Raw genomic sequence first — 13,505 nt, 5'->3', positions numbered from 1 at the left:
TATGGTATAACTGAAAGTTATTTACTTTTCAATTGAACAGGTTTGTCTACATGTTTTTCAAGTATGGGGCATCAATTTCTGGGTGGAAGTATTGTAGACCACTTATTGCAGTTGATGGAACATTTCTAAAAAATAAATATAGAGGTATTCTGTTAGTGGCTGTTTCAAAAGATGCAAATAACCAGATTTTCCCTATAGCATTTAACGAAGCTACAACAACTCTCGGAATTCCATTCCGACTCCCGGATCAAAATCTCACCTATCAACAGGAAATCGCCAAAATACTAACTTCGTCAATTCAAGCCTAATTCTACACCGGACCTCCAAAATCACTTCCGGTCACACTCTTAAGTCACAAATCACCTCTCGGAGCTAACCGAACCGTAGGAATTCACATCCGAGCCTTCTAACTCATAAGTCAATATTCGGTTGACTTTTCCAACTTAAGCCTTCTTAAAAGAGACTAAGTGTCTCATTTCTTATCAAAACCACTCTAAACCAACTCGATCACATAAGATACGGATAATAAAGCATAAAGAAGCTGAGAATGGGAAAACGGAGCAGTAACCCATGAGACGACGGGTCAGGTCGTCACATCTAACCCATGTTGATGAATCACATATAGAATTTACTTGCCCTTCATATGTTATCAACCAAAAGTCCCTTGAATAATAGGCAGAGCAAAAAGGCCAAATTCTTTTGATATATACTGTCAATTGCAGTAATTGCATGTTCACAGGGTATTTCATCTAGCTGAAATTGACAACAATCACATATTCTTTTGTCTAGATCAACAATAAATTCCATACCCCCTTCTTTCACATTGAATTTGAGTCGATCAATAGGCAATACTCTAAATGTAAAAGCTGGTTTAATTTTTTCTTCCAATGTTGCTTCTGCCCAATTTGATATCTCACGGAATATTCCTTCTGCAGTTGTCCTTCTTTCATAGAACCAGCTTTGCAACTTTTCTTGTATGAAATCCATCATTGTTAAAAGTGGCAATTCTCTTGCACGTCTCAATACGTTATTCATTGACTCAACAATATTTGTTGTTAACATATCATATCGTCTTCTCGGACAATGTGAACGAGCCCACCTTCCTGGTGGTTCCTCCATCAAATAAATAAATGTTTTCTTATCAACAACAGCTATTTGGGACATGAAGTCATCAAATTCTGATTGAAGGTATACTCTTGCAGCACTTTGAAAAAGGTTTAGTACAGTATTTCTCACTCTTCTTTGCTTTAGATTCTTTTCTAAATGATATATGCAAATACCATGGTAGCACTCAGGGAAAACTTTTGCAATACCATTTGCAATGGCCTTGTGTCGATCTGACAAAAACATTAAATCCTTACGAATCCCAATTGCTTTTCTTAATTCTCTGAAATACCATTCATATGATTCGTTATTATCTGAATTCGCTACCTGATTTGGGATGTGTGTGCAAAATTTCAGGTCATTCAGACGTGGTTTGGTTGGGTTTTTGACCGAATGCGTATTTTGGAAGTTTTAAAAGAACTTAGGCTTGAATTCGATGTAATTCGATGGTTTTGGTGTTAGTCGAGGCGTTTTGATGATTGGAACAAGTTTGGATGATATTTTAAGATATGTTAGTGCTCTTGATTGAGGTCCCAGGGGCCTCAGGGTAATTTCGGATGGCTAACGGGAACTTTTGAAGTTGGAAAATTTCATAATAGACGAAAGTTGTAAATGAGTGCGCACAAGACCTCACTTTGGACAATCATATCTCCAGATATATAAGGAGTTGTGTAACCCACAACCTATCAAATTAAATCCCTTTGGGTCTAGTTTTCAACGCAATAAACCGTTCGTCATTTGGAGGTGTATACAGAAAGTTATGACCATTTTACTGGGCATGTGTTACTAGCGCGCCCAGATGCGCGATCGCGCTAGTGAACGCACATATTGTGAAGTTTTCTACCTTCGTCGCGCTACTTTAGCACGCCCAGGTGTGCGACCGCGCTAGTAGCAGGCCCCTAAATACCCCAAGACCGGGTATAGAGAGTTCCCAAGTCATTTTTGGAGCAAGGTCTTGCTCTCTCAAGAGGAATCTGTCCCACTCTTCATTTCTATGATCCAAGGTAAGGTTTTTGGAGTATTTTGAGTTGATTACTACTCCTAAACATTTATATTAACATGGATTGATCTTGAAAATCCTTAGATTTTCCTTCAAATCCTTAAATTTATCAAGAACACCACAAATGGGGATTCTTAAAATTCTTACTACAAGAGGTATGTCTATCATCTCCAACTACTCTATGGTGATTATTTATGTATGATATATACATTAGAACTTGGTGTCACACCTTCTTTTTTACCTACACCCCCGGAAAGGGTATATAAGGAGTTTTTCCAATTTAAGTGACAATCAAAACGAGATTATTTATTTATTAAAAATTCAGAGTCACCACTTGGGATAATTTATGGTGTCCCAAGTCACCGGTTCAAATCCCGAATCGAGGAAAAGATTGACTCTGTATTACAGTCTACGAACACAAAAATTCGAGTAAGGAATTCTGTTAACCCGGGAGAAGGTGTTAGGCTTTCCCAAGTTCCGTGGTTCTAGCACGGTCGCTCAACTATTATATTCGGCTTAATTATCTGACTTTACACAATTATGAACCTATGTGCAAATTTTAACTTTAACCGCTTTTATTTAATTACTTAAAGAAGATTGAAACGTTATTAAAACACGTCTCGAACCACGTCACATAAATGCACCTGTGGCTTTTGACATATTTTAACATCGTTGAGATTTGGATTTGGTCACATAAATGCGCACCCGAGTTTAAGAAGGTAATATTATTAAACTGACGTGCCTAAAACAATTACGAATTTGCAACTTTGTGAGGGCCATGGAAACTAAATGGCACGCCTCGATATAATTAGAAAAGTCATACTTAATTAAGAGGGCCGAAGATGTCATATCTGTTCTACATATATATTAACAGTATATGATTGTGAAAATGGGCCAGGCGCAATTTCAGTGCATAGGCTCCAAGATTTCTTCCCTTTTTAAATTAAACCCATAGCCAATATAAAGCTCAATCCCTGAATTTGCTCCCAGGAAACTTCTTGCTTTCCTGGTGTCTTGCGTTGGCACAATGACAGGAAAAAAAACTGCCTATGCCATGAATTCAAAGCTCAATAACTAATCACCATTTTAATAAGGAAGATTTGAAGGAAACAATAGCATTTAAATCTCATAGTATGCTAGATCTCAGCTGGAGAGTTCAACAGGATAACCGAGTCAAGCACAGAAGTGTAACTCGAATCAAGAAAAGGTTAAACATTGAGAACGATCGTCTTCACAACTAAGCATTTTCTTTGCATCAAAATGTTGGCAGCATACATCAACTAGATTTCACTTAAATCATGCAACTCATGAAACTTCATAGTAAACAGGAACTAACAACTTCATGACCACTGAATTCATAATAAAGCATAAACTAAAATATTGCCATACTCAAACTTCGTCGCTACAGCTCTAACTGGCTATCAAAATTCTCACCCAATTTGAAGTTTCAACAAAGGGCAAGATGTCCCAAAACTAGACCGTGGAGACAAGAAAGTTCCTATGAATCAACTTAGAGACTCAACCAAACTGGCTGCTGAAGATAGATCTAATCACATACTAAGGAGGGGCCTGCCATTAAACAACAGTAGCTATGAAACAGTTTAAAAGAACATCAGATGAACAAAGACCAATCAGTTTGTAGGGAACCTGATCCCAACTCAAAACACTTCAATTTACACTAGCAAGCCTTTATTTCAATACAACGAAATTGGCAGAACACCACAGAATATTGTGAAATCAGCAAAAAAACTGGTCACAGAAACTTTAACACTGCTGAATCCTCAAACAGAACACCACGGCTAACAGTGCAGAATTTCCGAACAAGAGCAGGAAATAGAGCTGCCTAGACAGTGCGAAACAGGGCAGGCCAACAACTGCTCAAATTGACTTCATCAATAGCTCGAAAGAGCAGAAGTCTTGTAGCAGAAACAAGGCATATAAAATTTCTAACAAGAGCATGAAACAGAGCTGCCTAGACAGTGCAAAACAAGGCAGCTTTTCAGCAGGCTAACAGTCCAAACAAATGTTCCCAAAATGCTGCATATTTCAACACAATTCATTGCTTGAATCAGTTGTTTTTAGTCGCACGACAGAATAGAGTTCTTATAGATGTAACAATGCAGATAACTTTCAAGCAGGGGGAGAGAAAATAGAGCAAATCTACACATATACAAGCAGCGACACAACTGAGTTTCAACACCAATTTAAACACACACACGAACACACACAACTGAGAATAGTCCTAGCTTGAACTTGCAAACACACATGAATAAGGTTTTAGCAAAAAATTCGTGAAATAATCCTCCAAATTGCTAATATTCATATTCATTCCCAATCCTTTTACACGAGAAGCTAGACGACGATTGTCCCATAAGTTCACGGCTAGGATTCGAAGAACAGAGAATAGAACCACACTAACTTAAACCTGCTTACTGGCAGATTCAACCAACAGAAGCCTAAATGACAGCACAACGAGATACAAACTCAGAAATTCCAGCATACTCTATTATGACTTGGGAGTGTTTTCGATTCAAAAAAGTAACAAAAAATGGACCTGAACCAAGACCAAACGAGTTTAGAACTCGACTAAGAACAAAACCGACATTGAGTTTCCAAATTCAAACTAAACTATGGTAGGATTTGAACACAGACAAACATAGAATCACGAGCGATAAAGAAGAGGATAAGGGATGAACCTGAGTTGCAAAACATAGATTAACTCTGCCTTGAACCCGATACAAGTGAATTTGACAATAAAACTCGAAGAACAACGACTACAAATGCGTTAGGATGCAAAAACTACAAACTTAAACACGAACGGTCAACTCGATCTCAACTCAGTTCGTCTCAATTTTTGAAGGGAATCGAAGAAGGATAATGGAAAAACTCTTCTTCGATTTTTCCGTACTTTGAAACAGAACTAAGAACAGAGCAAAAGAGACTGAAATTTTCACCTTCCTCCCCAGAATCGCACCTGAAAATGCGAAAACCAGCCAGGAAAACTAAAATGATTTTTTCAATCTTTCTCCAAAATCAAATTTTAAAAATTTTCTCTCTCTCAAAATCAGAACTGGCCCTATTTGAAAATGAATCCCTTGATGAATGTGGGGCTTGGATTAAGTGAAATCGATCCAATGCCTCACACTCATCTAGTTGCCCATTCTCAGAACCTTCCAACCATGAGATATAGCTCAAATTTGAGCGAGTGAGAGGAGAGGGGAATCTTTGTTGTCAGAAACCATTAGAAATGGTGATGGGGAGAGAGTGGGAACGCGTGAGGTGAGATTTGGGATTCACTCGCCCGAATTTGGACTGAATTTGGGCTTGGTTCGAGTGAATTTGGAGAAGACGAACAGTAACACCCGTCGTTTGGGGTCTTCTGATTTTAAGGCTCTGTATCTCGTGCGTATATTTAGGTAGTGGGTCGGGTCAGGGCTAATTTAGATGGGTACGGGGGGGACGACTTGGGCCCGGGGGAAATGGCCTGATTTTGGCCCAAAAATTAAAATTTCCCTTTTCTTTATTTTAAACTCTTTCTTCTTTTTTTTTCAATTTTTCTAATTTCTTCTAAATTATACCAGCAAATTAAATTAACTACTCTGAATAATAATTACCACAAGTAATTAAATACCAAATTAAAGGAAAACTACCAAAATTTGAGATTAAAATTAAAAGTGCAAAAATAAACTATTTTGTGATTTTTCCATTTTTATAAAACGCTAAATTACTAATTTATTCAAAAATGCAAAAATTAGATCCTAAATGCAAATGCAGCATTTTTTTGTATTTTTTCATTAATTAAACAAAATGAAATGCACAGATAAATGCAGACGATTAACAGAAAATGCCACAAAATCCACAAAAATTGCAAATAATGAAAAAAAATTATTTTGTTTTGAATTTATGGGAGTAATTCATATAGGGCAAAAATTACGTGCTCACATTTGGGGTATGGTGATTAGAGGCCATAAATTTTCCAATTTAAATACATGATCATGGTAGGAATTTAAAGGTGATTAGTTGATGGAATTTTGTTGGTTGGGTGTGAATGATTGATCACACATGTGATATTAGGAGTATAAATTGTTAAAGACTAATGGTGGGATGAAATTGTTGGTTAATGGTGATAGTTGGAGGAATCAATACTATAGTTATGAGGTGTAAATATCTATGCCTACAAGATGTTTGATAATAGGCCTAAATGGCATAAGTTATGGGAATTATTACTAATATTGGCCCTATTGAATGTTGTATTGTAGATTGAAGTTACCTAAGAGTAGTGGATCATTGTAGTACCATTTAAGGGGCAAGTCCCAGATATGTATGGCTAAAACCCTGTCTTTTAAAAATCGAGCTTCATCGATGTTTGTGTGATTTTGGTCAGATTCGATGCACGTGGAGGCCAATTTGAGAGGCAATGGCATAGCGAGCTAGAGTTTTGGCTAGCTTGAGGTGAGTAATGATTTTAAATGATGTTCTGAAGGTTTGAAACCCCGAATTTGCACAACGTAGTGCTATACTAAGTTGAGATACACGCTGTGTGACGAGCGTAAGGTTCAATGCTATGGGGATTGTGACTTGGTCCATCCCGAATGATATATTACTACATTTTTGATTAAGACATATACTTTATTATTGTGAATTGGGCTTTTTGCCATGCTTGGGGCCTTGTGCCGACCTGTAAAACCCTTAGAGGATTTTTGACTGGTTTTCCTCACTTATTTTGTTAAAGAATTTATATCCCCAGTCATGTTTCCAATTGTTTAAAAATGATATGAACCAGATTTTTGAAATGTTAATCATAAATAGAAAGAGATATGAGGGTTGAGATCCCGACCGTACATTATGCCCGAGAGGCTGTGATTTTTAAATGACTGAGTGCGGTCGAGGACCCAATAGTGAGGATATTTTATATGATATGGATCGGACTGCGCGCCGTAGCAGATACATAGGAACAAGAATCATCGAATTACAAGTTCGTATGATTCAGTTAGAGCCTTTTTAGTTAAAAGAAAAGCTGCTGCAATTTTCTGGGCAGTTTCTGCATTTTTCGCACGTGTGCACAGTAACCGCACCTGCGTGAACAGTATCCGTGTACAGTACCCTGTACATTAAACATGAACAGTATCCGTGTACAATACCCGTGTACAGTACCCCGTATACAGTACCCATGAACAGTACCGTGAATAGTACCCATGAACAGTAACCACGGAAATTCTGGACAGAATGTTGAGTTCTGAAAATGGGACTTCATCCCATTTTCCAATTTTACCAAATTGGAGCTCGGGGAGAGGCGATTTTCGGGAGATTTTCAGAGAAAACAGTGGGGTAAATGTTCTTAACTTAATTTTGGTTAGATTACCCGAATCTATTACTAGTTTTGGCATTTAATTGGTGATTTTAGTTGGGAAATTCTTGAAAACCCTCTTGGTTTAATTTGAAGATTTGAGGTTCGAGTTGATGTCGGATTTTAGTAAAATTGATATGGTTGGACTCATGGTTAGATGAGGTTTCATATTCCATAATTTTTGTCGGGTTCCGAGACGTGGGCCCCACGGGCGAATTTTGAGTGCAAATTCGGATTTTTAATGGAAAATGTAGAATTTCATATGGAATTAATTCGTATAATTTTTATTAACTGAATCAAATTATTGTGGCTATATTCGAGGCATTCGGAGGTCGATTTGAGAGACAAAGGCATCGCGAGCTAGAGGATTAGCCGGTTCGAGGTGAGTAATGATTGTAAATGATGTCCTGAGGGTTTGAAACCCCGGATTTGCACATCGTAGTGCTATATTGAGGTGAGACACGCACTGGATGATGAACGAAGGGTCTTTTATTACCGGGGATTGTGACTTGGTCCATCCCGATTGATGATTTTACGCATATTTGATTGAAACTTATTTGTTATCATCATGATTTGGGCTGATTGCCATACTTGGGCTTCGTGCCAATTATTTGAATCCTTCGGGAATTTTTATCACTATTTCCTCACTGTTTTGACTTATATTTAAACTCAGTCCTGTTTATAATTATTGTTTTACAAACTCAACCGCTTTTATGCAGATTTGAAAACTCAAATGATATTTCTAAATGGTATTTTGGGCTGAGAACTACTGTTTTACAAATGCCCAAGGGGATTATGATGATTTCCGGATTGAGTGAGGCCGAGGGACATATGTGAGGATATGCCGAGTGATATGAGGCCGAGGGCCTGAGATACTTTATATGCCACGCGGTGGCTTGAGTGATGTGAGGCTGAGAGATATGAGGCCGAGGGCCTGAGATACTATTTATGCCACGAGGTGGCTTGAGTGATGTGAGGTCGAGTGATATGAGGCCGAGGGCCTGAGATACTTTATATGCCACGTGGTGGCTTGAGTGATGTGAGGATATGCTGAGTGATGATGCCATGAGGTGGCATGATATAGCGCTTGGGCCGTAAGAGGCCCCTCCGGAGTCTGCACTCCCACAGTGAGCGCGGGTACCCATTGTTCTGAGTGATTGATACTATGCCCGAGAGGCTGATATGAGTGATTGTGAGGTAGACCGAGGGGCTGATACTATTCTGAGAGTGAGCCCGAGGGGCTGTTACTGTTCTGATATTGAGCCCGAGGGGCTGGCACTATTCTGATATTGAGTCTGAGGGCCTGGTTCTGTTGATATTATGCCCGAGGGGTAGTTTGTTGTACATGTTTTGCCCGAGGGGCTGTTTACATTTCTATCATTTTTGTTACTCACTTGTAAACTACTTGCTTTACTTGTTGGAAAAAAGGGGTTTTCACTTAATTTCTCACTGCTTTACTGTTTAAAGTGATTTTACTGCTTCAGTATGGAATACCTTGTGTTTTTGCGTGATTTCTTGCCTGAGTCTTTATTTATTATTATTACTCACTGAGTCGGAGTACTCACATTACTCCCTGCACCTTGTGTGTAGATTCAGGTATGTTTTGGCTGATCGGAGGCAGAGTCACCAGGGTTTAGCAAGGTAGCTGACGGCGTTCGCAGCACTGCTTTTCTCTCTCCTTATTTCATTAGTTTGTATTTGTACACTCTAGGCTTTCAGTTGTATTTATACCCTATTAAATGCTCGTGACTTGTGACACCCCGGTTAGGGCTGTGTCGGGTTGTGCTTCTATTAATTATATCATTAAATAATATTAAACTGTTTATTAATGTTTAACTATTTTTGAAAAGGTGATATGGGTTTGTTGGCTGGCCTTGTCTTCACGAGAGGCGCCATCACGATCGGAGCGGGGTTTGGGTCGTGACATAAAGGGATCGAATGTATATTCTGATGGTTCGGTTAGCTCCGGGAGGTGATTTGTGACTTAGGAGTGTGACCGGAAGTGATTTTGGAGGTCCGGTGTAAAATTAGGCTAGAATTAGCGAAGTTAGTATTTTGGCGATTTCCGCTTGATAGGTGAGATTTTGATCCGGGAGTCGGAATGGAACTCCGAGAGTTGCTGTAGCTTCGTTAGGTGATTTCAAATGTGTGTGCAAAATTTAAGGTCATTCGGACGTGCTTTGGTTGAGTTTTTGATCGAATGCGTGTTTTGGAAGTGTTAAAAGAACTTAGGCTTGAATTCGATGTAATTCGATGGTTTTGGTATTAGTCGAGGTGTTTTGATGATTGGAGAAAGTTTGGATGATGTTTTAAGATATGTTAGTGCATTTGATTGAGATCCCAGGGGCCTCGGGGTGATTTCGGATGGATAATGGGAACTTTTGAAGTTGGAAAATTTCATAATAGACGAAAGTTGTAAATGAGTGCGCACAAGACCTCACTTTGGACAGTCATATCTCCAGTTATTTAAGGCTTTGTGTGATCCAAAACCTATAAAATTAAAGCCCTTTGGGTCTAGTTTCCAACACAATAAACTGTTTGTCATTTGGAGGTGTATACAGAAAGTTATGACCATTTTACTGGGCATGTGTCACTAGCACGCCCAAATGCGCGATCTCGCTAGTGAACGCGCATATTGCGAAATTTTCTGCCTTCGTCACGCTACTTTAGCGCGCCCAGGTGCGCGACCGCGCTAGTAGTAGGCCCCTTAATACCCCAAGACTGGGTATAGAGAGTTCCCAAGTCATTTTTGGAGCAAGGGCTTGCTCTCTCAAGAGGAATCTGTCCCACTCTTCATTTCTATGATCCAAGGTAAGCTTTTTGGAGTATTTTGAGTTGATTACTACTCCTAAACACTTATATTAATATGGATTGATCTTGAAAATTCTTAGATTTTCCTTCAAATCCTTGAATTTATCAAGAACACCACAAGTGGGGATTCTTAAAATTCTTACTACAAGAGGTATGTCTATCATCTCCAACTACTCTATGGTGATTATTTATGTATGATATATACATTAGACCTTGGGGTATGGTGATTGGAGGCCATAAATTTTCCAATTTAAATACATGATCATGGTAGGAATTTAAAGGTGATTAGTTGATGGAATTTTGTTGGTTGGGTGTGAATGGTTGATCACACTTATGATGTTAGGAGTATAAATTGTTAAAGACTAATGGTGGGATGAAATTGTTGGTTAATGGTGATAGTTGGAGGAACCAATACTATAGTTATGATATGTAAATATATATGCCTACAAGATGTTTGATAATAGGCCTAAATGGCATAAGTTATGGGAATTATTACTAATATTGGCCCTATTGAATGTTGTATTGTAGATTGAAGTTACCTAAGAGTAGTGGATCATTGTAGTACCATTTAAGGGGAAAGTCCCAGATATGTATGGCTAAAATCCCGTCTTTTAGAAATCGAGCTTCATCGATGTTTGTGTGATTTTGGTCAGATTCGACGCACGAGGAGGCCAATTTGAGAGGCAAGGGCATAGCGAGCTAGAGTTTTGGCCAGCTTGAGGTGAGTAATGATTTTAAATGATGTTCTGAAGGTTTGAAACCCCGGATTTGCACAACATAGTGCTATACTAAGTTGAGATACACACTGTGTGATGAGCGTGAGGTTCAATGCTATGGGGATTGTAACTTGGTCCATCCCGAATGATATTTTACTACATTTTTGATTGAGACATATACTTTATTATTGTGAATTGGGCTTGTTGCCATACTTGGGGACTTGTGCCGACCTGTAGAACCCTTAGAGGATTTTCGAATGGTTTTCCTCACTTATTTTGTTAAAGAATTTATATACTCAGTCATGTTTCCAATTGTTTAAAAATGATATGAACCAGATTTTTGAAATGTTAATCATAAATAGAAAGAGATATGAGGGCTGAGATCCCGACCGTACATTATGCCCGAGAGGCTGTGATTTTTAAATGACTAAGAGGGGTCGAGGACCCAATAGTAAGGATATTTTATATGATATGGATCAGGCTACGCACTGCAGTAGATATATATATTATACATATTTTGGATCGGGCTACACGCCGCAACAATTACTTATATGGATCGGGCTGCACGCCGCATCAATTATATAGCGCTTAGGATGAAGGAACCCCTCCGGAGTCTGCATACCCCCATTGAGCGCAGTTGACTATTATTATTATGGATCGGGCTGTGCGCCCCAGCGATATACGGATCGGGCTGCACGCCGCAGTGGTATATATATTTATTGATTCGGTTATCGTGAGAAGTATATGAATTGAGAACTAAGGATAAGAACGAATAAATGAACTGAAATGCTTGAGGAGCTGATTTATACTAATTATATCTGTTTTACCTGGTTTAAAGAATTTCACATGATTTCCTCATTCATTGCTGCTTAAATGATTTTACTGTTTTGATATAGAACTGCTTAGTGTCTTTACGTGATTTCATTCTGTCAGCCGTTATTTATTGTTATTACTCACTGGGTCGGAGTACTCACATTACTCCTTGCACCATGTGTGCAGGTACAAGTATTCCTGAGGCATAGAGCGAGCTTTCCTGCCGTTTAGTTTTCATCGGAGTTATCGAGGTAGATGCATGGCGTTCGCAGACCCAATTTCTCTTTTTATCTCCACTTATTATTCCGCATTTTATACATATTTCTGTATTAGATTGTTGAAACCTTGTATTAGAGGCTCAGACTTGTGGCACCGGATCAGTAGGCTGTTTTATAGAGATTTTTTGTGATTATGGTTTCCGCACATTTCATCTGTTAAATTCATACTTCTATTTATATTAAGGTATTAAATCCCGAAAATTGGTATTGAATTATGAAGAAAAAGATTGTGAGATGTTAATTGGTCGGGCTTGCCTAGCATTGTGTTGGGCGCCATCACGGCCGGGGTTGGGGTCGTGACATTATACCAGAAACTATTAAATCAGAAATCACTAAGCCTCCAGATGCAAAAGTAATGCTAGGAAGAAGACAGAAGAATCGATATGTTTCCGGTACAGAATTCAAGAAGGAACCAAGATGTGGTTGCAAACAATATGGGCATAAAGAATAAATTGCACAAATTCTGCTGTAGTTCATCCTTATGCAAGAAAATACAGGAAAAAAATGATTGATTATATACAATAAGGTTGGATTGTCTGATATGAAAAAGTGATTGTAATCCGGAATAATTTGTTTGGTATTCTTGTTTTTCAAAATATTATTACTGGTTTTGTTTCTTGATTTGCTGCAAAAAAAATCTTGTTTAAGAAGTTCCAGTATAAATTACTGGACATATAATTTCGGAACATATACCTCCAGCAAAATATACAGGAACATAATTTTAAATTATTTAATTCCGGTAAATTATTCTAATTACCAATTTTGCACTATTTTACACTTCTCCATTATAATATACTGGCTTATATCCCTTCATAAGTAGAATTTCCAGAATATTTTATATGGACTAACCAAAATTGGTCAAATTTAGCATAAAAATTCTAGATTTTTCAATTCCAGTATTAAATAGGGGACATAGTAGTTTAAAAATATATAACTGCAGTGTCATATACAGGTAATAAAAGATTAAATTATTTAATTCCACTAAATTGTACTAGATACCAAGTTTTCACTATTTTCCAGTTCTCCACTATAATATACTGGCTTATATGCCTTTATAATTAGCATTTCCAGCATATTTTATAGGGAGTAACCAAAATTGGACGAATTTAGGATAAAAAAATCTGGATTATTCAAGTCCAGTATTAAATACAGGATATCATGTTTAAACAACATATAACTCCAGTGTAATATACAGGAAACAAAATAATTATTTATTTAATTCCAGTAAATTGTTCTAGACACCAAATTTCCAATATTTTCCGATTCTCCGTTATAATGTACTGGGTTATATCCCTTCATAAGTAATATTTCCAGCATATTTTATAGGGAGTAACCAAAATTGAGCGAATTTAGGATAAAAGAATCTGGATTATTCAAGTCCAGTATTGTAACGACCCGACCGGTCGTTTTGAGCTTTTGCACTTTGCTCGCCAGTT

The 13,505-nt window shown here is 37.9% G+C and overlaps 1 protein-coding gene across 1 annotated transcript; it reads right to left on the bottom strand.

Moving 5' to 3' along the window:
- Positions 1-639: 639 nt before the first annotated feature.
- LOC138873519 (uncharacterized) lies at positions 640-1,350 on the bottom strand. Its single transcript, XM_070151992.1, has one exon. The coding sequence runs from the start codon at positions 1,348-1,350 to the stop codon at positions 640-642; it is 711 nt and encodes a 236-aa protein (XP_070008093.1).
- Between the last annotated feature and the right edge of the window lie 12,155 nt (positions 1,351-13,505).

This window comes from Nicotiana sylvestris, chromosome 1 (assembly GCF_000393655.2).
Source record: "Nicotiana sylvestris chromosome 1, ASM39365v2, whole genome shotgun sequence".
In the NCBI taxonomy this organism is placed as follows: Eukaryota; Viridiplantae; Streptophyta; class Magnoliopsida; order Solanales; family Solanaceae; genus Nicotiana; species Nicotiana sylvestris.
Note: the sequence above shows the minus strand (reverse complement) of the source record. Positions and strands in the feature narration are given on the sequence as shown.